Source organism: Alternaria conjuncta (genome assembly GCF_024043145.1).
Source record: "Alternaria conjuncta strain BMP 0040 chromosome Unknown scaffold_7, whole genome shotgun sequence".
Classification (NCBI taxonomy): domain Eukaryota; kingdom Fungi; phylum Ascomycota; class Dothideomycetes; order Pleosporales; family Pleosporaceae; genus Alternaria; species Alternaria conjuncta.
The window spans coordinates 610,505-633,065 of NW_026250096.1; the positions used below are offsets into that span (position 1 = coordinate 610,505).

Genomic DNA, 22,561 nt, shown 5'->3' on the forward strand with positions numbered 1-22,561 from the left:
CACGTGTTTGAGTATTTTACTTCAGTACTGGATTACGAATTAATGTCTGCCTAAGATCTGAGGACCATGACTAATAGTGGTATGATTCTTTCAAAGTATTTTATCGTTGTAGCTAGACTAAGTGAGGGCTCTGAGGATTGTTTGTACTATGAGCGAGGAAGCACATGCTCATACTTTCGACCATTTCAACAAGACTGCCGCCAACACTACCGGCAGTACACTGACTAACTCTCCCAACCCAGCAAACTCAGGTGGTATCCTCGCATGCACGAAAGCGCCCGCGCCCAACAGAACCGCAAAAGTATTGTAAACGAAGCTCCACCCGAAGTTGAATGCAACCCTGTGTATGGCCTTCGTACTCACATTGATGACAGTCAACACACCCGAAAGGCTAGGACGGACGAGCACAACATCGGCAGCGGATTGCGCGATATCAGTACCGCTTGAGACATGGACGCCGATCGTAGCTTGGGCAAGAGCAACGGCGTCGTTCGTGCCGTCGCCTACGAACATGACAATCGGCTTCCGCGATTTGCCACTTGATGGCGTTGTAGAAGGTGCTGCGAGCAGATCCTTGATGTACGTCTGCTTGTCCGCCGGCGAGCAACGAGAGCGGACGGTGTGTTCCGAGACGTTGAGCTGCGCGGCAACGGCTTTGACAGCGCCGTCGTCATCACCAGATAGAATGTGGACACTGATACCGCTGCGTCGGAGATGATCAATAGTCGAGGCTGCATCAGGTCGTAGCGTGTCTTGCAGACCGAAAACGGCTATGAGCGCGTTCTCGACGGTGAAGCAAACCGTGGTGAGGCCTTCGGATAGCATGTTACGGACGCGCGGATCGTCGGACAGCTCGAGCCATCTCGAGTTACCGGCGCGCAGCTTCTGGCCATCAACCGTTCCTTCAACACCTTTACCAGTCACGACTTTAGCATCCGGTACCGTTGAAGCAGACACTCCCTGCGACGCGAGATGTGTGGCGATGGCTGCCGAGACGGGATGTTTAATGTTCTGCAGCAGACCCAGCAAGAGAGCCTTCGCCTCCCCGCCCACCTCCGCATACTCCTCCCGCACCACTGCCAGCTTCCCTGCCGTCAACGTACCAGTCTTGTCGAACACTACATCCGTGGTTTTGTATGCGACTTCGATGCTGCCCGCTGTCTTGAAGACTACACCGCGTTTCGCCGCGACACCGGATGCGACGACGATGACCATGGGGACCGCGAGGCCGATGGCGCAGGGGCATGAGACGATCAAGACTGTGATGGCATATGTGATGGCTTCGATGGTCGCTTCGGAGCCTGATTGATGCCGTACGGCAACGCCGATGGCGACCCAGATGACGAACGTGATGATTGTCAGGGCGACTACAACGGGAACGAAGTAGCTGGCTACGGTATCGGCAATCTCTTGGATCTTGGGCTTGGAAAGCTTTGCTTCGTCAACCATGCCTGCGATAGTCGTGATGGTGTTGTCGCCAGGTAATCGGGTGAGGCGCACGGTGAGCGTTCCGCTTCCGTTGATTGTGCCAGCGATGACGGCGGATCTGGTGTGCTTCTCTACGGGTTGGGCTTCTCCTGTCAACATAGACTCGTCGATCTCTGAAGAGCCGGAGATAACGGTACCGTCCGTGGGGATGCGCGAGTCTGGTGCAACCTTGAAAGTATCTCCGTATTGCAGCAGCCTGGCATCGATCTCTCGCTCTTCTGCATCGTCGACTAGTAAGGCAGTAGGAGTTTGCAGGGAACGGATGCTGATGGACTCTGCCGCCTTTTGGCGCGCCAACGACGCCACCCAACGACCGACCATGATAAGAGTGACCAACAGTGTACTCGTCTCGAAGAATTCGCCCGTCGATAGAGGTTTTCCACTGACCAAGAAGCCAAAAGAAACAACCGAGAAGATGTACGCGGCGCTTGTACTCAGGACGATGAGCAGATCCATCTCGATGACCTTCGAGAAGACCAAAGCCTTGAGAGCTTTCGGATAGAAAGGTCCGGCGATGACAACTTGAACGATGGTTGCAAGTGCAAGCGACGCGGAGCCATACGCGATCTCGCGCTCGGGAAGAGGAGCCCATGCCATGACCAACACGGGAATGGTCAAGATGGCAGAAAGCAATGTCAACAACCCCATGTTGCGGACGTGTCTGCTACCAGCTTCCAAGGAAGAATCGGGACATGGTGGTGCAAGTTGCAGCGACTGGCTCCACTCGTCGCTCATCAAGTCCCTCGCCCCTATTATCTTCGCATCGTAGTCCACGCGTATAGTTTGTTTGCCCAGGCGACGCACATCCAGCACACCCTCCGGCCACTGTCCATTGACCAAAGCTGAAGGGTCGCCCGAGCAGACGAGATCCAGACTACAGCCTTGATTCGACACGATCTCGCATTTGAATTCGGTTGTGCGGTGCAGGTGTTTGACGACATCGTCGGCGGTCGCGAGGTTGGTGTTGATGTCTAGCTCGACGCGCGCGAGGACGAGGCTGGTCTGCAGTTTGCTGACGTAGTTCAGACTGCCGAGGGTTCGCTGGAGTTTTGTCTCGCATCCTGTGCAGGTCATGCCTGAGACGCTGATGGCCACGTGTTCGCGTACGACGCCGCCTTTTTCGATGTCGGTGTTGTCGCCTGCTATCTCGGTGGTGTTCACCACAGCCGCTTTCTTGTTGCTGCAACATTTCGACGTGTCTTTCGGGGGACAGCAAGATGCTGGTTGGGGGGTTGAACACTCCTTGGGTGCCGATGTGCAGCAGGAGGACTTTGGTGGGGATATGGCAGTCTTCACACCGTCAGTGTTATCGATTGCGCAACAGCTGCTGGTACAGGTTTCTCCAGAGATGCTTTTGCCATCGTTCGCGCAGCAAGTATCTTTGGTCTTGCCAATGCAGGAAGTTGGTGCAACCGTTTTGTTCGAGCTGCTGCTGCCACACCCTCTCGTCTCGGATTTCACCGGCGTAAACGATGTACAGCATGAGGTCGTCGGCTTCGGCTTCGCGGGCGCCGACCATGAGCAACATGAGCCCTTCGGCTTCGAGACTACAATTTCCGATGGTGAACCGCAGGAGTCTGTCGGCTTTTGCTCTTCGGGTGCTGATGAAGAGCAGCAAGACTTGGATACTTTGGAATCTCGAAGAGCTGTTGGTGCACAGCATGAGCTGGATGGCGGTGTGTTCTCAGGTGCCGATGTTGAGCAGCACGACATGCTCGGTTCGGCCTCTTCCGCTGGCTGTGTCGAAGTACAAGGTGCTTTCGCTTCTTTTGATTGCGGAGTTGTTGATGATGAGCAGCATGAACTCTTTGGCTTTGTTGTCGCATCCTCGAGGTTGTTGACGCTAGCGCGAGAGGCAGTAGGCTCAGAACTAGAAGAAGCGAGTGTTGCATTCGCTCCGGGCTGGCTAGTCGCCGTCGCGCTGCTCGATGTCTCTGTTGACTGCTCAACGGTGGCTGCAGAAGCGACATCTGAATTCGCGGTAGATGTCGCTGCCGCATTCTTCGGGCCACAGCAACCTCCTCCGCACGCCATGGTGAAGTGGTTGGTTGTTAAGGTGAGTTATCGAAGAGGTTTCGTAGTGGAAAATACGATCTGGATAGTTGGAAGGCACAATGCTTACCTTAATTCATGAACTAGTCCGAGATAGTGAATTCGATAGGTCACCGCTTTACTGTCGATAGGTCACCGCTTCGGCCTGCGTCGGCAACCTCAAAGCAACGCAACTTAGCAGAAGGGAGGTAAGGTATACAACTTTTATTCTTTTTAACAAGCTTCTGAAGCGATTTCATCTCCGCCGATGAAGACTCAAACTAGCTCACATTCAATCAAGCTCTCTTGCGAGTGCTTCACGGTCCAAACACGAACGATCTTCAATCCAAGTTCCGGCGACTCCAACAGCTGGCTCCATTGCGAATACGTACGCTCCTTCGAAGAGAAAAGGGTAATCATCATCATATCCAAAGCAGTGGCTTGCCAGTCCGCGCCCTTGTCCGGAATGACGTTTTCGTTGATAAGAAGCTTGCTGTAGCCTTTCTTCATGGCGCCAGCAACTTGCTTCAAGATGCTCTTGCACACGTCGTCGGGCCAGTCGTGCAACACGGAGTGCATGTAGTATGCTTTCGCCGCTGGGGGTTGATTAGCGTATGACGGGTAGCTCTGCAGCTGCCAGACGTACCTTCCAATGGTTGCTTGGTATGAAAGTCATACTCCATACGTTCGATGCTGGGATCCAGTCGCTCGATCCCGTCAATAACGGAAGGTCGATCTTGAAGCACAAGACGACCAGGTACCTGAGGATACTTCGATCTAAATGTGTCGTAAGCATACGAATCTGGACTAGGCCTTGTGGCAACATACCTGAATTCTTGGATGTCCTGACCGTAACCGCCGCCAATGTCTACCAACAAGACGGCGTCTTTATAGTTGTCCATACCGTCTATCAGCTGCTCCTGCACAGGGTAGAAGTTCGAGTCCATCCAACTTGGTCGACCCTGGCGATAGCCACCCATGTGGTTGTTGAATTGCTGACCCAGGGGCGGGTGTGTATCCAGATACCGGAACATGTCAAGCTCAGTATTGAAAGCATACTGATACGGCCCATTGGTTATGTCTGAGGTGAGCTGGTAGTCGTTCTTCTGCAAGTACTCCGAGAACTTGCTGCAAGACTGGTGGGCTCCACCGCCACTGATTTGATCAGCACCGTACTCAGTTTAGCAACGTCTCAAGCACCGAGAACACTTACAGGGCTGGATAGCCATCTCCAATGATAGGGATAGTCAAGGCCTTCGAGAAGTTTGTCGCCATGTATTCATCACTGTCGGTCTCCGTGATGTAACCCATGGCTGCAATGTGCCTCATCAAGCGAGCTACCAGTGTAAGCGAGGTCGCGGAACGATTCGCTAGTATACAAGCTTACCCAACAGTTCGCGAGGCTTTCCAAGCTTGTTCGCAATGTCGTCCACCTTCATTGGCTTGTCTCCAAGTACACCAAACACACCTGCATTATAGCAGGTGGTGATGGCGGTATGGCAGCCGGGCTAGTGACACCACTTAGATACAGAAAACTCTACAAAGATCTAGCACATACCTGGGCCCAGTTCTGCTCGATCATGGTCTCACGGGGAGTCTGCAGCGCCCTGACGAGCGCTTTAGCCTGCGAAAGCATTGCCATGCGAGTGTCATTGTGATCAACAGAGGGTTTGCCCCCGAATTCTGACAGCTTCTCCAGTAGGCATGGAACGGCGCTTGGGTCGTTCGCACGCACAGCAATGCCGAGATCGACCAGCATGTTTGCAAAGTTCTGACACGTTCAAAAGTAACGAGCAAGGGGTAAGAGGAACGTAATTGGGCGGTAAAACGGGTTGAAGGTGAAAGGATTCACGGCACTGCTGGATGTACAGCTGATACGTTGCTTCCTTATAACTGCAAGTCAATTCCTTCAGTCCAACTCCCGAGTCTCCACAGAGATGGACAGCAGCATTGCCGGTGTGGTCAGCGGCTTGCGACTCATGGCGGCGTGTTATCAGACGGGAAGGATGTTTTGGCAACAGCAGGCGAGAAGAATACCCTGAGGCGGAAAACGGCGCAGCATGACAAGCTTCAACTGAAGGACGATGAATCCGCGGAGCATTCACACCCAAGTCAGTGGGCCTGACTTCCACTTCAATACCATCGTCCGTCTTGGCACTCGAATGATGGCCTGCTGGAGAACAGCCCCCACTTGAAGGACCTCTGATCAGCTATAACCAACATTTGTAAAGGTGATCCTCTGTAAATAGAGCAGGCTTGCAGTTGCAATCTAGTATCCCATCGCTCTACTTACTCATTGGGAACGTTCTGATCATTCCATGAGCTTCAAAATGGGATGAAACAAACACCAATAGAATATCGCGATCCCTTGTAAAGGGGAACCGTTGTCGCGAGTGGTGTGAGTGTGGGGAATGGGGCTCGAAAAGAGTCAGTGGCAAGCCGAAACCCCCACACGGCCCGTGGCTTTGGACCCGAAAGAGCGGCTGAGCGGCAAGCCGGCTAAACAGCCACATTAGTGCGGCATCGGCAACGCAACCGTCGCTAAGTGGAGACCAATCAGCTCATCCAGGCACCACAAATAGTCACTCCATCGATGATCCTACAGCTGCTGTGAGACACACCCTGTAGAAGGATGTGAAGGATGTGAAGGATGTATGTGGGCAGATGCGGCGTAGTCTTCATGAGTATAGAATGAAAAGATTGGAAACCCCAAGGCAACACAAATTTCCATATTAGTTGCTTTTCTTGTCGCTTCCCAAGATCATGTTATCGACTCCCGCAGACGGGACGTCCGTTGATCAATCGATGAACCGAGCGGGCCGCCTGACAACGTCCTTCACCCCTGTCATTGGCAAGACGTCTGCTTACCGCTGGCTGAGCAAGTTGGCGACAGGAGCAGATACCTTGTCCACCGGAAGTCAGAGAGACCCATGCGCGAATGCATATCTGAGCTGCTTTCGTAGACCTTACTCCAAGGCTGTATGCAGTCTATTAGAAGACATTTCTGACCGGAATGGCTATGATTGGGTTGGGCCACCCGTTCAGTCGATTCTTTTGACGGGCCTATGCATCCGATGTACGTGCGAGCACGTGTGGGCCTGGCGTCGCCCACGCTGCATAGAAATGATTACTCTCGCGCTTCCCAGTTCAGAAAATAGTCCGTAGACTGACACACGATCGTCAGCTTTCTGAAAAAGTACAGTCGTTCCGGAAACCATGCCCGGCACCAGGGGCGGTGCGAACTTCTGAAAGCTCCCAGGTCTAAGCCGCATCGCTACATGACGAAACTGCGCACGAACTCTTACGACCCCTGGTGTTGGTGGTCAGAGGGCGATAATGCTTTTGCAGGCATGCGCAGGGGATGAGCAGAGAGTCTGATGTTCAGTCGAGCTTATATCAAACTGAACCTAGGCTCCAGCACTGTAACTTCTTCCTCATCATCTGGTTCCCCACCTCGCCTTGTTGCAACATGGCAGTATCGCAAGATCTTTCCGAAGGCTTTGCCCAACAAACTAAGGGTCCAACGGTTTTGGCAGTATGCATCTCGTTGACGACGGTAGCGACTGTTTTCGTTGCGGCCAGACTCTATGTTAGAGTCAAAATTCTATCAAGACTAGGCCTCGACGACTGGCTGATCATATTGTCGATGGTGAGTGCTTTCTTCATAATCTTCTCACTAGCTCAGCATGCTGACACGTCGTGTAGATATGTGGCTACATCATGCTTGGCCTTACGATAGCAGCCGTACAAGCTGGAAACGGACGACATTTCTCCGTGCTCACCGACGAGCAAAGGTCCGGTGCTATATTGTACACCCTCGCGGGCTTCCCTCCCGGTATATTCTCGTTTGGAATCCCCAAGCTGGCCGTGGTCGCTCTCCTGACGAGAATCACCAACCCTAGCCGGAAACATAGGATATTCCTGTGGGCTATGACCGGTGGTTGTTTGTTGATTCTGTTTGGCTGTGTCATCATCATCTTCGCACAGTGTACGCCTTCTCGGTCGCAGTGGGACTTCTCCGTCCAGGGTACTTGCTGGAGCCCATGGATTCTGATCTACTACGCCATCGTAGCTGGAAGTAAGTTCACAGCCAGTAAACCTAGAATATGACTGACCGTCGCGAAGCTATCTCCGCCGTCGTGGACCTCTACCTCGCGATATATCCCGCCGTTGTTCTGTATGGACTACAAATCAACCTCAAGAAGAAGATAGCCTTGAGTGCCGCGCTGGGACTGGGTTCTATGTAAGCTTGCGTATGCTTGTCTTGGAACTTCCGCTCACACTTGAAACAGTGCGGCAGCCGTAGCTGTGTACAAGTCGACTCGACTTCCAGCGCTTGCGAGCCCTGACTTCAGCTGTGAGTAGACCCGCATTCGGTGTTGAATCAGCCATGCTGATAACGCGATACAGACGATACGGCCGACATCACTATCTGGACCAGTATCGAGGGAAACTCTATCATCATCGGCGCCTGCATACCGACTTTGCAGCCATTATTTGACCGCATCTTTGGCCGGGGAATCTTTGGTAGCTCACGCGGTGAGCAAGGTCCAAGTGGATACAGATCGCGTAGTCGGTCGGGTGTGAAGCTCGCTACAATCGGGAGCAAGACTCTTCGGTCAGCCAAGCAGCATGGGAAGTCGGGCGTATCTGAAACAACCCTGGGCCACGATAGCCAGGACAGTATCTTGAGCCCGGGCTTTCGGAATGGTAGCGAGGAGAGTAAAGTGGAGACAAACTCCGGCATTACGCGAACGCAACACTTGACAGTCGAGTACGAGGATGTCACCGAGCATACGAGGCCGAGTTATAGTCCTTGTGACACACGAAGATAGAAGTAATATGGGGCCTTGGCAGTAATCTGATGATTCGTCCCGTTGGGACTGGGACCTTGCAAAGACAAGCCGGGGGAACACTTGGAAGGATTCGCATGCTTGAACAAAGTGCAGGCACAGCGAAGCATGAGGCTCCACGTCGAGGCGCGGCACGGGGATATGATGGTCATTGCAACACGGGTGAACTTGGTTGCGGCAATGGGAATGGAACGGCACGTTTGGCCGGCATGATTGCCGATGCCGCGTCGGGTTCCCGGCTGCCATTGTGGGTCGTCTCGAATTGCCTTATGTAATGGATGCATTAGAAGTGCATTGCTGCATCGCGTGCAGGTCATGAACATTTGCAACTTGACAGGTAACAGTCCCGAGGATAGCGGTCGGCGGCTATGATCCGAGACCGAGGCTTTCGATATGGAGGACAAAGTAATGTGCGACACTGTACATCAGTGAGTGGAACCACTGTCCTCGTCCTGAGCTGGCAACTCCACAACCTCGCACCGCTCTAGTAATCTCTTCCAAACCAGTTTGCTATCGTCTACAGTCTCCGCTGCCCCTACACCTGTCAACGTGTTTTTGTGCCCAACCAACACAACACCAGCTTTCGCCCTTGTCATGACCACATTCAGCCGTCGCATGTCATCCAGAAATCCCAAGGCGTAATGAGCGTTGCACCGAACGGTGACAAACACAATGACGTCAGCCTCACGACCCTGGAAGCTATCGATGGAGTAGACTTCAGCATTCGGAATTGTTGTTGTAAGCAGAGTCTTCTGACGAGTGTACGGTGTCAATATTGCGATAGTAGGGGTTTCGATGGAGTCCTTTGGGGTTGCAGTCGAGCCACTAGATGCCGGTGATGCCTTCAGAAGCTGAATGATACGTTTGCAGACGTCGCCTTGGCCAGCATTCGACTTGGATTGCTGGAAAAGGTCTTCAGGTGCAGCGCATTCGACCCAAACCATACGATTTGTCTTGGGCCAGGGGAAGAGCGAAGGAGGCAGCGGACGCGCGTTGTCAGCTACAGCAGTGTGGAGTTTGCCGTCGTAGAACTCGGAGGAACTGAAATCACAGATGGAGCGATGCATGCGATACTGCGTATCAAGCATAACTTTTGCGACACCTTCTCTCGGTGCTAAATTGTAATGGCGCTCAAAGAGTGAGACGTCATAACCGGTTACCACGGCAGTTTGTTGAACCGTGGCGCGAAGCTGGACATGATCTCCAACTAATATCGCACGCGAACACCCTTTGACAAGAGGCACCAGGGTTGCGGGCTCAGTAAGCTGTGAGGCTTCGTCAATGATAACGACATCGAAAGCCTCGTTACGAAGCAAACCTAAAGCAGCTCCAGTGCACGTAGTAAACACGAGACGGGCCTCTTTGATCCGCTTTTGCGCCTTACGCCTAGCTGGGAAGTTCGCGCTTAGGTCTTTGCCGACCATGGCGTCACACGTGTATGTACGTAAGTCCTGAGCGACTTTGGAAAGCTTGTTATGATATGAGTACAGTTATCAACTGTGTGTGAGGTAACCGCACTTACCTGCGTCGATACCCGAACAGGGACAATGCCGCCATTCTTCGCTTCAGGGTAGGCCACGAATCTCCTCAGCATGTTGTCCACTGCATTATGTGTTGGCGCAGTAATGAGGAATCGTAATTTGGGCAGTTTTTCCAGCAACTGAATAATAATGACGACAATGGTGTGAGTCTTTCCTGTACCCGGAGGGCCCCAGATGAACGTTAATGAATGTTTCATCGAAGCTGCGAGTGCTGCATTCTGACTTCCGTTCAATAATGGGGCGACGGTCACTGGTAGCTCGATACCAATTGAATCACCTTGGTTTGACGGAGGAAGACCGAGAAGCATTGCGTAGATGGCACTGCAGGCTTCGCGCTCTGTGTAGAAAGTAGTTACAGCGTCGAACGATGTCTTACTTGTAACAAAAGACCCACACTGCGTGACACTCCAAGCGCACTTGTCAAGGTACGACGGCGGATGATGAAGGCACCGAAATGCAATCTTGCCTGGCTCAGCAGATGACACAACAGCATCCATCGAGAAGAGCCTTGCGATAACATCATTCTGCGGCGGATCGGATGCTGTAAGCCGAACATGATCTCCAGCTTTGAGCAATCCATTCAAGGAAGAGTCGATACGAAGTGTGCCCTTGACCACTGCATAGCCGTCGCTATAGCCGTCCAAGCGCAGCTCGAGGAACTCTTGCGACTTTAGCTCACGAGCGCTAGATGCTTCATCTACATGGTCGAGCGCGATGCCGAACAACGATGACGTGAATTGCCGAATTGCAGTCGGCCGTCCAACCAGAAGCCGCGGGGTTTCAGGCTCTAAGACCCCAAGAAGAAAATCTAGAGCTGTCTCGGAAGAGCGGACCGTAAGCGCAATAAGCTCCACGATCTCGGCGAATTCTTTCAACGAGATGCACTTCATTTCTTGTAACAGGATTTGGGTTGGACGCCTGGTGAAAGTACCCATTTCCTCCGACAATAGGACGAGGTTCCTCAGTAGCGTAAAGGCCAGGTGGGTGAGGTGTTCTTCCAACGAGGAACTGTGAGTCTCCCACGTTTGAGATTGGAAGAATGCGGGTATCAGGTACACCGCATTCGGTAGGAAGTCGAGGAGAGTCGACGCTACGATCGTCCGGTCTAGCGAGAGGGCGGAGCTTGCTTCAAAAACAAGAACATGCGAGAACGTGTCCAAAAGCATCTTCTTTTCACCATGGTCATTGAGCAAACCAAGGATGGTCGACAGGTCTGACACAGACTTCAGTTTTTGTAGGTGAGCAAAGTCTTTGTCGCGAACCACGGCAACTACTGTCTCGGGGTAGTCTGTCCAGTCTTTAGAACCCAATCTGGGAACATCGTAGTTCTTGTTCGGTTTCTCAAATAGCGGTAAGACTTCATCAGTGTCGACGAAGGTAAGCCACTCGTCAAGCACCCGCATTGAGTTGATGTCTCTGTTGCTGATGACATATATTTCCTAAATGTTATCAGTACTACGGCAACTGTAGAAGTCCGGCATATAGAGCGTCAACCTACCGCACCCAATACCCCATTTTGCTGCACCTTGCCGATATGCTGCTGAAGTCCTCGACCAACTTTGTCCAAAGCAATGCTAGCTTTGCAGTCAAAGTTGACTCCGTCGCGCACAGTAGTCTCGCGTGCTCTGCGTTTGTCTCCTTTGTTCTTCTCATTTCGGTAGAGCGAATCGTCAGCCTGAGGACGCCTCAGAAAGATCCATGTGTTACTTCGCTGACGTTCGTACAATTGAAACATATGCTCATCGCAAAACAACCTGTAATTGACCTTGGTTGGTAGCATTTTGTAATTTGGTGAATGTAGGCCTTGTGAGTGGGGGAAAGCGAAGACTACGACGCCGGTGTCGACTTGAACTTCGCTTGCTCTTTCAATCTTTTTTGATACGTATATCGCAACGCTCAGACGTTCATCCACCGTCAAGATGATGAGTTTCTTGTGGAAAATTTCCAAGGCCTGAGAGACGGTAGGCAAGAATCTTTGCATACGGTCGGTGGACGATCTGAAGACCGGCTTCCAGTGCAGGTGCGGCTGATCTAGGCGAAACTTGCTCACCTCGTCAGGCGTGACGAGTTCTGACTGGAGAAGCCCGTTCCGTACCAAACTCGGCGCAGTTGCAGACGGTGGAAGGCAGCTAAGAAACCATATTTGCTGCTCATCGCTCAAAGCACTGAAATCGAGATGGTGACGGTATTCGAGAATGTCTTCACCGCTATGCTTACACCAACGCAGTAGAAGATGCAGTAATTCAAACTCAGACATCGCCATCTTGTCTCGTGCGAGGAAGAGCTCCATCACGTCGACTTCATCGCAGTCGTTGGGTCGTGTGTTGTCAGCCTGAAGAATGAGCTGGGTGCAAGCATCATGCAGAACATCCAAGATGAAGGGAGCGACGGTATGTTTAGGTTCAGACGGATCCTCCAACTTCGTGAATTCCTTGAGGTCGTCAGGAATCCGGATGTGGTTTCCATCGACGCATTGAGAAAACAACCGATTGAGTTGTTGACATTGCGGGCTCATGGCATGACCGAGGCGCGCCCATTTCATGTAGAGATTTTTGACTTTCCCCAGGGACGCACTGGTGTATCGGGCAAAGTACTCCGCTCGGGCGTCACCGGTCACTTCGCCGAAAGTTACAAGTTCTTTGCCTCCTGGGTACTGGGCGGGCTGTGCCATCGTTCGTGGAATGATATCTGGATCCCAAGTCACAAAGACTAGAAAGATATTAGCGAGTTCGAGACAGATGCATACGAGAGGTTTACATTTGTCCCCATCGAGATCACCGCCTGACATGAGATCAGCGCTTGGTCTGCTCCCTTCAGTTGAGAACAGGATGCAGTCGACTAGATGAGCAAACTCCGGAATATCTACTGCCTTGAATTTCTGGAGATCGCCTGGATGCAAGCATGGATTTCTCGTTACCATCACCTCGGTGTTAATGATGGTATGCGCTCGCCCGTCAACATCAGTTATCCGCACAAAGCATTCACCTTCTCTGAGCTTTCCCGGGTGACCATTCTTGCTACTTGGGTCGCAAACACCGAAGAGAAGCCGTGAGCGGCGGATCAGAATCCGACATCGTTGTTCGTCTCGTTTGTTCAGCATCTTGGTGTACTCTTCTCGAATCATCCTTCCGAGGAGGGTGTGGACAGATCCAATGCCATCTAATAGAAGTCTCTCTGCTAGATCGAGTCTGCCACTGTATGAGAGATACTGGAAGGCTGCCCCAGGATTACCTTGGCTAACGTTATTGAGGAAGTGCAGATGCTGCTGCTGCTTGTCGAGAAGGATATCCGCCGAAATACCCAACGAATGCAAGAGCACCACCACCTCATCGTTTAGGCTACCATAGACGTAAGGCTAAGTCCAGTCAGCTCAGTAGACCAAGAGACGATTTGGAAATCCAACCTTGGAATAGTCTACGACCGCGAAACTGTGATCGGACGCATCCTTGAACTTCCTCATAGATTCTCGAAACTGTACCTGTTCCTTACCCTGAAGGGTAGGGTCTAAGGTCAATACGCCCTTGTATCCACGATATCGAATTTGGAATACGGACGGTAGGTAGCGCTGATTGCGATGTATTATGTTGCGTCTCTGGGCCAGTTGTCGAGCAAGTTGAAGAGATATCAGACCACATCCGTCGGTGAAAACGTAATCATCGCGTTTGACGTCGTCGATGTCTCTGCAGCGTTCCGGGGAGAGATCAAGCACGGCCTCTGCGCTAGAGAAAAGCAGCCCGATTCGTTTTGCCTTCTTGCCTACGGACTTGAGTTTCGAGAGATCACCCATAGCTTCGATCTTGGCAGAGATGTCTTCTTTCGATGCGCCATACATGAAGCAAGATCTGGACTTCGTTTGGCTGTTTGAATGACCAAAGAAGTGGTAGTGAGTCCCATTGAGTACAACGCCAGTGGTGAGTAGTCTTGTGACGTAATCGCCGTTCTCTCTGCCAGTGGCTACGCGTGGTGGGTCATCTGGCGACTTTGAAGGCCAACGCAAGCGGAAGTCCGCCAGCGAAACGAGGAGGAGTCTGTCCAAAGGCTCTTTGCGTGTAACACGGTTGGAGGGCGCGCTTTCAAACCGCAGGACGATCTCCTGCACCGTTCCCGAAGAAACAAGGGAAAAGCACTTGACAAGTCCAGCCGCGTTTGTCTGCCTGGTCTGCGGGAGGTTGGCAACTGTGTAATTCCATGATGTGATCTCTGGATCGAAATCACGCGAGAGCACGACGCGAAAAGTTCGCAAGTTGCTCATTGTTGTGATGGAGAGGAGTGCGCCGCAGTGTTGCAGAAAGAGAGTGGCTTGATGCGGGGTCTACACAGACGAAAGTCTTCGTGATTCGTGAAGGATTGCGTTTGCTTGTGCGACGTTACACCGAACTACCCAAAGCGGCAAAACAAGACTTACCGTAAGAGCAGCGTCTGCCTTGACTTCTGACTCTTCCCCAGCACTCACCACAGACATAATGGCGAATGAGGCAGCCCTCAGTCGCTGTCTTTACATTATCGGCGCCCAATGTACCGGCAAGACGACGCTCGTGAACGCACTCGAAGACGCGTTTCATCAACGTGACACAGCCCTTCCAGTTACAGAGGTAGCCTCGAAGCCGGTGATCATCCGAGAGGTCGCGCGCAAAGTGTTACACGACAAGCAATTCAGCCGCGAGGACATCACTGCATCGCCGTCCCGATCCCTGCAACTGCAGAAGCACATCCTCGACGCGCAATTCGAAGCCGAACAGGCTGCCATAGGTCTTGACACGCCGCAGACCACATGGTATATCTCCGATCGCTCCGGTCTCGATCCTATCATATACGCGCAACTGTTCGTGGGCGAAGGAGCGGCAGGCGAGATGCTCGCATCGGCAAAGTGGAAGGAACTCGAGCGGCGCATGAAGGCGGGCGTTGTGGTGCTATGCGAAGCTGGCTGTAGTTGGCTTGCCGACGACGGGACGCGATTGATGCCAGACGGGACGGAGGCGTGGATGCGCATCGACGACGCGTTCCGAAAGCAGCTTGCCGGTCGGGGCATCCATTACACGCTAGTACCCAATCACGTGGTCAGTCTCCAGGCTCGCGTGCAATTGGTACAGGAGTGTTTGAGAAGCTCATAGCAGTCCCAAAGGCTTGTGAGCGATATCTGTACATGTAACTACGCTGTCGTGCAGTTATCTCTTTCGCTCTCACGTGCATCCTCTCATGTGGCTTCCAAGGTTCCATGGTTAGCGTGGTTTCCCTTAAGGGGGCGGACGCTTCCTCCAACAACAATCAACCAGCAACACACGATACTGATACCTCAAGCTGAGCCCAGCCGCTATACTCGTAAACGCCACTGACGCATCTCGGTCACCTTGGTCCACATGCCAGTTGCGATGATCTCACGTACAAGGCCCGCCTGGCTCGCGAAGCCGTGTGCCCATTCGCTCCGCAGTTGCGCGCGCAACGATGGCGACGAGTTCAATTGAAGGTTTTGATCAAAGGAACTATTTTACACGGTGACAGCGATGGTGGTATCCGACTTGTTCGAAGGTCCGCACCAAGTTGTAGGTTTCCGTCTAGGAAGCGACGTCTGTCTTGGGTAAATCAGCTACGATAGCAGGAAGTAGCGACCAAGACTGAACAGCATGCCAGAACTGTCCAGGATATTAGCCTCATGCGTCTCTGGGAGGTACCACAGTCGCGCAAACAGCAACACCGCAGCAAGTACGACGCCACGGATTGTGAGACCTGTGTAGAGTTCCGTCGCTAACTCCCCTCTGCACGCGCTCCATGCACTACCGGTTTCTCTCAGGACTACATGCTGCTGGGCCGATTCAGCTAAACATTAGCCCTAGGTGTCATTCAGATCACTGCTCATCAGGAACATAAGAATCCCTCCCATACCCGCATCATAAGTCGGCCGACCTGCGATGGGCGATCCTACGTGAGGAAGTCTTCCTGCACTACCGCCCCCGAGCGCGAAGAGAGAGGAAGCGACCAGGAAGATTAGCTGGCGTCTGAATACTCTCGCGATCTACCCGAACAAGAGCTTTGGGACCTACGAATTGACGACGAACTCGACATCGATATCGAACACGAAGCGCAAACCAGTATGTTCGCCCGGCAGGCGTCTGTAGCAAGGGCTCGAATCAATACAGCGACGGCTGTCGGATTTACACCGGATGAGGATCAACAGAGGATATCTTTATTCTATCTACACACTTGACGGCCTGCGTCGCACCCGGATCTTCCCACCATGCAACGGAAGTTTTAGCCACACGGTATCCAACGGTTTCGGCCTGACCGCCATGTGCTCAACGTCATAGTTCAACAGCATGTGCGCAATGAAGACCTTCATCTCATTCAAGGCAAAGAATCGCCCAGGGCAGGCGTGTCGGCCGAACCCGAACCCGAGGAAAGCATCGTCAAGCGTAGCAGTCGACTTGCCCTTCCGGTCGTTCGTGTCCGCTTTAGCAGCCTCAAGGTCGTCTTTGGTTGCAAAGTTGTCGACGATGCTAGTCACATTGTTCGGGTCTGCAAACCGGAACGCGTTGAAGCTGCGTGCTTGGGGATAGATACTCTCGTCATAGTGGATTGGCTCCATTGGAACCGCGATCATGGTACCTTGAGGCACATGAACGTTGGAAACTGGGAGACGAATGCCTTCGGGGTGAACGACCTGCACTTCGTTAATACCAGTCCTTTAATACTTGTTGGCATACATACTGTTCGCGGAAGTCCGACAATGGCGAACGGATTAAGTCTCATTGATTCACGGATCATTGAATCGATGAGCTTCAAATCCCGCACCGCATCGCGCGTCCATACACCACCAGACTTGGCGAGCACGGATGCAGCTTCATCTCGCAGAGCATCAACATACCCCATTGCCGGATCCGAGCTGAAGAGGTCCAGGATGACGTTCTGCACAGTGAAGCTGGTCGAATGAAGGGATATATCGTTGACCAACAAGAGCCGATGCGCCACTCGCTTCGGCTCCAACTGCCCTGCATCTCCCTTTGCGGCTGCGGCGTAGCACTCATCGATAAGCCATTGGAGACCATCTTTCTGGGACCGGGTAAGTATGTTGATGCGCAGCTCGTTAATGCATGGGGCGGAATCCTACCGGTGGTGTCCACCCGCACTTCGGGTCAGCCTTGAAACGGGCAGTAGCGTCCAATCTCTCTGTCACAAAAGGCAAGCAGCCCTTCATTGCTTTTCTGCGCAAGTACCAGCAAGTCGATCCTACAAGAAAGCCAGTCACTGGCTTGAGCGGCTTAGGGGATGCGTTGATAAGCATAGCGCCGGCAAAGATGCTCATTGCATGATCTCTAAGATCGTTCAAGAACTGTTCATCACGACCTGCGACACTATCAGCGCTTGCGCATCTTCCAACCAGGCACCCCGAGCGACTTACACAGCGGCGCGCCGCAAAAGGCGCCGTTACTTGCACCAGCGATCAACTTCAAGCAAGCATCCCATACTGCGACTTCCTTCCACTCTGTGTCGCCTTTCCCTCCCCACCAACGCTCGAAGCCTCTGTCAAGTTCGTCGGCCATCAGCGGCGTCAAATGCTCGAGATTCCGCGTAATCTGATGACGCACGACGTTGATCTGAAAGTCATTGTCGGCTACTTCTTTGTCCCAGACTGTCCATTTCGTTTGGATAGTCTCACTCTGCGTCGCGTGGATATCGAGCGTGGACTCTGGCAGTGAGTAGACCTTCTTGATCAGACGAGGCGGAAGGATTATCATCGCTCCTCTGTCGATGCTAGGTAAGATGAAAGGGCTGTTTACGCTGGCAAACTAGAAGATTAAGGATGAGTAGATTTCTACTGATATCGAAGACTATCATACCTTGCGATACCCTTCAAACGCCCAGTCCTGGGTCTTCCGGATAGACTTCAAGGTCGCCCACACCCATTCAAACCATCCTTTCTGGAGGCCCACGACTGGCAGCTCCTCCCAATGCTTGGACTCTGGCTTTCCGAAAAACAATGCCCGAATTGCGTGGTAGACTAAGAACAGAACAGACAAAGGCACGAGGGCCTGTGTGGGCGTGATGATGAGCTCCATGCTTAAGCTAATCAGATCATAGGAACAACGAAGAGCACTCGACACTCCAAACACTTAAAGTATGCTGATGCCAATGGACTGCCAGTGACAGGAAACGTCCCGCCGCTCAGCTCTCCTCGGAAGCCCTCTGCATTAGACTGTACATCTATTGGGCTGTTTGCACGAGCAAGGATTTGATGCAGCAGGTAGGTAACAGCCGGATCCTCCCAACAAGCTAGCACTGTGCTCTGCATGCATCGATGTCGATGTTGCAAACGCGGCTACCGATCTGTACATTCTGCCGAATATACTGTTAATTGCGGCGCTCACCGAGACGGCCGAGCCAATGATCGCAAAGCAGCAAGCTCGAATTTGCAATCGATAGGCCTCCCGCGACACTTGTTGCTAGCGCGACTGAGCGGGTCATCGAACGGCATGATTTTCAGGGTAGTACCTAGGGAGTTGCTCCGGTATTGCAGCATGCAATGCACCCACCGCGTACTACTCACATTGCAGTAGCTGCCATCTTTTGAGGAAGGTTGTACGACAGTGCGTCAACCGCGCGGCTCCACACACGGCTCGGGTCGGCAGACTTCCACATCAGGAATAGGCGTGGGGTCTCTCAAAGCAAGATCACAAATGTCTCGTCTTTCAGTGGCTTGGTTTGGTTTTGCATGTGACCGGAGAATCAACGTCGAATTATGACTTCAACTAAAAGGTATTGCGTGGAAACAAAAGCAGAACTATTGGCTATAAGATCCTGCAAGAGTACAGCAGAGTTGCGACTTTAGTCGCAGCACACCACTACAACTGCGATTGCTCGCTCGAGCAACCTCGACCAGGAAGAGATGCGTCATGTGGCGCGATTTGTACAGATGTTCGACTGGATCTCGAATTCTGGTGGAGAAAGACATTGGTTGCCAGTTGCCATCTTCCCCCCGCGTACACGTATGCGGATGCTATGTGCGCGCTAGTCGGTCGCTTCTTGAGCGGTGCCCGGATACAAAGTCGGTCTGAGCTCGTTTGCACATGGAAAAAATACCTCGACTACTCGCTATCATCCGGTCGACATCCGGTAAGTCTACTTGAAGTCGATCGTATACGCCAAGACGTACCATGACAGCGCTGGCTCTAGCTACGATATATCCGGACGAAGGATTTTTCTTGCCAGCTCGTCCTGATGGGGTACTAGGACATGCAAGCCTCTTCGTATATCTCCAGTTAAAACGCAAACGTACTCCGGATGTGTGATTGGAACCGATGGCCTGCTTCAATCCTTAACCGCACGTGCGTAGGCATTGCTACCAGGATCCAAGCCGGGCCAGTGGGTGTGTCCGCGTCATCCGTATCCAGACACGTGGGAAGAGGTGTGCATGATCAAAAAGAAAGGAACCCATGGAGAAGCGGGCCTTGGACCTCATTGCCTGCAGGCAATGCTACCCGCGATGTTACCTTTGTCTCCCGCTATCGATATCTCTGTATGCACGCAATGACGATTAAACCTTGTACCGCTTCGAGAGACCCTGGAAGATATGAAGGCGTGTTAGGTCACCTGGCGGCTTGCACAAGGACGGCCGAGGTAGGTCCTTTTGCTGGTCTGGGAATACAGCGGTAAGTAGGCTCTGTCCTTGAAGTCGCTTCCTTAGGTGCAGCGAGGTACAGATGCGATACAAGACCGACGTCGGATTTGACTCCACCAGAGCTTTTGTCCTCCAATCAGATGTGAGCGGTCGGTCCTACCTCTTGGTAGTGGTGCCATGTGGGGCAAAACCCGCCTAAGCGCGCCTTTGCAACTGTCACTTTTCGACATCGATAGCTTGCCGTGCACTCACCTATTCGCCATCTTGGTCGGCGGCAGTCCATCAAGGGTCGCGGCTTGACCTAGCCGTATCGATAGTCAGGGGTCCTGAAGGGCCTCTTCCGTCATCTAGCGCACGGAACATTTCCTCATCCAGCTGTGATTCGCCCACGCGTTCGTGCGTTTGCGCACAAGCCTCGAATTAGAGCCGCAGCCTCGGACTCGTCCAGACGTTCACCGTTTTCCCCGATTCCCACACTACACCCTTATGGATCGGACCGTTGGTCCTTCCAGCATGACGGACGAGGCGCTTCGTGTTCTGCGTGGTAGTTGCATCGGGTCTACTTACTTTCTAGGACAGCAGACGTTGTGATAGCGCTAGAGAAGGGTGGGTTGCTCGTCTTTTCATCGACCGCGGAACACACGATAGGTGAGAGCGTCCATCGAGCGACGCAGCTTGTGTAGCATGCAGATGGCCTGACATTAATCCGATCGTGCTGCAGTGCAGTGGCACAGTTCAGCTAGCCAACAATGACTTTAGTTTACTTGCATAGAAGCTTAGACGTAATGTAACGGGTCGTTCCAACCGGCTCGTCCGCGCAGCAGAACCTGTAGCTAGAGCAACGTCGATATGGTAACTTTCTATATGTACCAATGCTTGACACCCCGCGCCTATTAGCCCAATCTAAGGTCTTACTTCGTAACCAAACTTTACTGCCATCATGGACTTTTTAGAGATGCAGAGCGTACATTTGCCAGCGCTCAGCCCATTGGCGGTCAATGCTGCGAGCAGCATCTTCGGTTTGATATCGATTTTCTTTTGTTACAAGGCCTTGGTTGCGAAGAAGCTGGTACGTACCGGATGCACATCCTCCGTATGCATTATGAGTGCACACTGACCTGTTCACCAGGCTTCTTCTCCATCAAGGATCTTGAAGACCATCTTCAAGCCTATCACCAAGCGGTACCAGGCATGGGCATATCTCTTCTGGGGCCCTGAAATCATCCAGAAAGCGTTTGATGAGGCGAAAGGGAAGCCATTCGAGCTCTTCGCCCCGGATAACCGCTATGTCTTTGTCTCCGACCCTCAGCAGATCAAGGAGCTAGACAATGCGCCAGATACGGTGCTGTCACTTCAGGCAGCGTCGAAGCAGGTGAGTTCTTCGGCAGCTTTCGTTCTTGGCGATTATTGACAAAATGTAGATGCTACAGCCCCTCTACACTATGTAGGACGACCCTCGCGCTTCTCGAAGGCAGTCTTTGTGTATTCGGTCTACTAACGAATCGCAGGCACGGTTTCAACTGGTTTGACCGACGTGGTACTGAGGGTGTTGGGTTTATCCGCGCTCTTCGTACACTTTTGACCAACAACTTGCCTAAGATCCTTCCTGACCTTACTTGCATCATCCGCACCAGGTTTCAGGAGCTACATGCTGGACACCCAGTGATCAACGGTAATACAACGCCAAGCTTTAATCTATTTGACTCTGCTGACAACTATCAATAGGAAAGAAGCAGTCGGATGTGTACCACATGACTGTGAAGTTGGTCGTCTTGTCGAATGCAGTATCTTTCTTTGGAAAGGATCTGGGTAAGTCTCGTGCCAGAAACTTCGCTCATCGATTCGTACATGACTGACTGAAGGCAGCAAAGGATGAGCAGTTCATGGTCTCCGCCCTCGCATACATCGAGGAGACTTTGATCTGCGCTGAGATCGTTCGCCTGCTACCCGGGTTCATGACTCCGTAAGTGCTATTGCTGAGCCACATCAGCCCGCCTTACTAATCCGTACAGCATCGTCGGTGGCATCATCGCTCGCACACTCAAGTCACACGCTGTCATCTTTAACAGGCTTCTGCCCATTGCCGAAGAACGATGCATCGAGCGAGACGCAGCCAAGCTGGGCCAAAAAGTACCCCAACACGCCGACTGTATCCAATGGATCATGGAGACATCACCCAAGAACGCGCCCTGGACACCTCAGCGTGTCGTCCACGAGCTGATGGCCATCTGGTTCGGCTCCGTGCACGCCGTCTCCACAACCGTAACTTTCGCCATCCACGACCTCTGCCTCCACCCTGAGTACGTAGAACCCCTACGAAGGGAGTGCGAGTCCCAATACACCGCGTTTGAGCAAAGCGGTGTTGGACTTCCGCTTCTCGACAGCTTTATCAAAGAGTCTGCGCGCTTGACACCCGTTGAGTCGCAAAGCACACGCCGCTCGGCGCTCCAACCTTTCTCTCTCAAAGACGGTACCCACGTCAACATTGGAGATTGGTTCTGCACGCCCGTCCGCGCCATCATGACGAACCCCGTCGATTACCCCGAAGCAACGACATTCAGTGGTTTCCGCTTTGCTGACCCGCAACTTGTCAAGAGCCTGGAGAATGCTGATGGCGCTTTCGACATTATGCAGAAGAAGCCAACGAAACTGACTGACTTTGACATGACATTCCACGTCTGGGGAACGGGCAGAATGGCCTGGTAAGTCTCTTGCTGTATCTCGGTTGTTGTGAAGACACTGCTAACGATTCGTTACAGCCCCGGAAGGTTCTACGCCTCAGCTGTCATGAAGGTCATCCTCGGACAAGTTATCTTGAACTACGACTGTGAGCTTGTCAACCCGACTGCGAAGCGCCTCTTCACTTGGCGGTCGACCATCTTGCCTAAGCCTAGTGCTAAGGTCGTCTTCACTCCGATCAGGGAAGCGAATTAGAGAAAGAGGTCTATGGGATGGTTAACGTTGATGCTCGCTGCTGGATGTGCAGAGCAATGACGCAACGGACGATGCGGGAATGGCGTTATTTTCCTTTCTTTTCT

At 52.5% G+C, this 22,561-nt stretch overlaps 8 protein-coding genes across 8 annotated transcripts; 3 read left to right on the forward strand and 5 right to left on the reverse strand.

Annotated features, from left to right (window-relative positions):
- Positions 1 to 168: 168 nt before the first annotated feature.
- Positions 169 to 3,151, reverse strand: J4E85_005304 (uncharacterized protein; the record flags this gene model as incomplete). Its single annotated transcript, XM_051469553.1, has 2 exons — positions 169 to 2,668; positions 2,823 to 3,151. 2 exons carry the CDS (start codon positions 3,149 to 3,151, stop codon positions 169 to 171), a joined length of 2,829 nt encoding a protein of 942 aa, XP_051326384.1.
- Positions 3,152 to 3,795: 644 nt separating this feature from the next.
- On the reverse strand, positions 3,796 to 5,278 carry J4E85_005305 (uncharacterized protein; the record flags this gene model as incomplete). Its single annotated transcript, XM_051469554.1, has 6 exons — positions 3,796 to 4,115; positions 4,166 to 4,296; positions 4,348 to 4,674; positions 4,733 to 4,832; positions 4,907 to 5,027; positions 5,078 to 5,278. 6 exons carry the CDS (start codon positions 5,276 to 5,278, stop codon positions 3,796 to 3,798), a joined length of 1,200 nt encoding a protein of 399 aa, XP_051326385.1.
- Positions 5,279 to 7,239: 1,961 nt separating this feature from the next.
- J4E85_005306 (uncharacterized protein) lies at positions 7,240 to 8,354 on the forward strand (the record flags this gene model as incomplete). Its single annotated transcript, XM_051469555.1, has 4 exons — positions 7,240 to 7,597; positions 7,645 to 7,762; positions 7,812 to 7,876; positions 7,930 to 8,354. The coding sequence occupies 4 exons, from the start codon at positions 7,240 to 7,242 to the stop codon at positions 8,352 to 8,354; spliced, it is 966 nt and encodes a 321-aa protein (XP_051326386.1).
- A 443-nt stretch (positions 8,355 to 8,797) lies between these two features.
- J4E85_005307 (uncharacterized protein) lies at positions 8,798 to 12,584 on the reverse strand (the record flags this gene model as incomplete). The annotated part of the gene is made up of 3 exons (XM_051469556.1): positions 8,798 to 9,823; positions 9,895 to 11,352; positions 11,412 to 12,584. 3 exons carry the CDS (start codon positions 12,582 to 12,584, stop codon positions 8,798 to 8,800), a joined length of 3,657 nt encoding a protein of 1,218 aa, XP_051326387.1.
- Positions 12,585 to 13,283: 699 nt separating this feature from the next.
- On the reverse strand, positions 13,284 to 14,375 carry J4E85_005308 (uncharacterized protein; the record flags this gene model as incomplete). Its single annotated transcript, XM_051469557.1, has 2 exons — positions 13,284 to 14,225; positions 14,319 to 14,375. 2 exons carry the CDS (start codon positions 14,373 to 14,375, stop codon positions 13,284 to 13,286), a joined length of 999 nt encoding a protein of 332 aa, XP_051326388.1.
- Position 14,376: 1 nt separating this feature from the next.
- Positions 14,377 to 15,024, forward strand: J4E85_005309 (uncharacterized protein; the record flags this gene model as incomplete). The annotated part of the gene is made up of 1 exon (XM_051469558.1): positions 14,377 to 15,024. One exon carries the CDS (start codon positions 14,377 to 14,379, stop codon positions 15,022 to 15,024), a length of 648 nt encoding a protein of 215 aa, XP_051326389.1.
- Positions 15,025 to 16,103: 1,079 nt separating this feature from the next.
- J4E85_005310 (uncharacterized protein) lies at positions 16,104 to 17,964 on the reverse strand (the record flags this gene model as incomplete). Its single annotated transcript, XM_051469559.1, has 5 exons — positions 16,104 to 16,568; positions 16,616 to 16,957; positions 17,016 to 17,251; positions 17,307 to 17,694; positions 17,746 to 17,964. The coding sequence occupies 5 exons, from the start codon at positions 17,962 to 17,964 to the stop codon at positions 16,104 to 16,106; spliced, it is 1,650 nt and encodes a 549-aa protein (XP_051326390.1).
- A 2,499-nt stretch (positions 17,965 to 20,463) lies between these two features.
- Positions 20,464 to 22,457, forward strand: J4E85_005311 (uncharacterized protein; the record flags this gene model as incomplete). The annotated part of the gene is made up of 8 exons (XM_051469560.1): positions 20,464 to 20,592; positions 20,653 to 20,895; positions 20,945 to 20,967; positions 21,032 to 21,195; positions 21,249 to 21,332; positions 21,390 to 21,486; positions 21,536 to 22,225; positions 22,283 to 22,457. 8 exons carry the CDS (start codon positions 20,464 to 20,466, stop codon positions 22,455 to 22,457), a joined length of 1,605 nt encoding a protein of 534 aa, XP_051326391.1.
- Between the last annotated feature and the right edge of the window lie 104 nt (positions 22,458 to 22,561).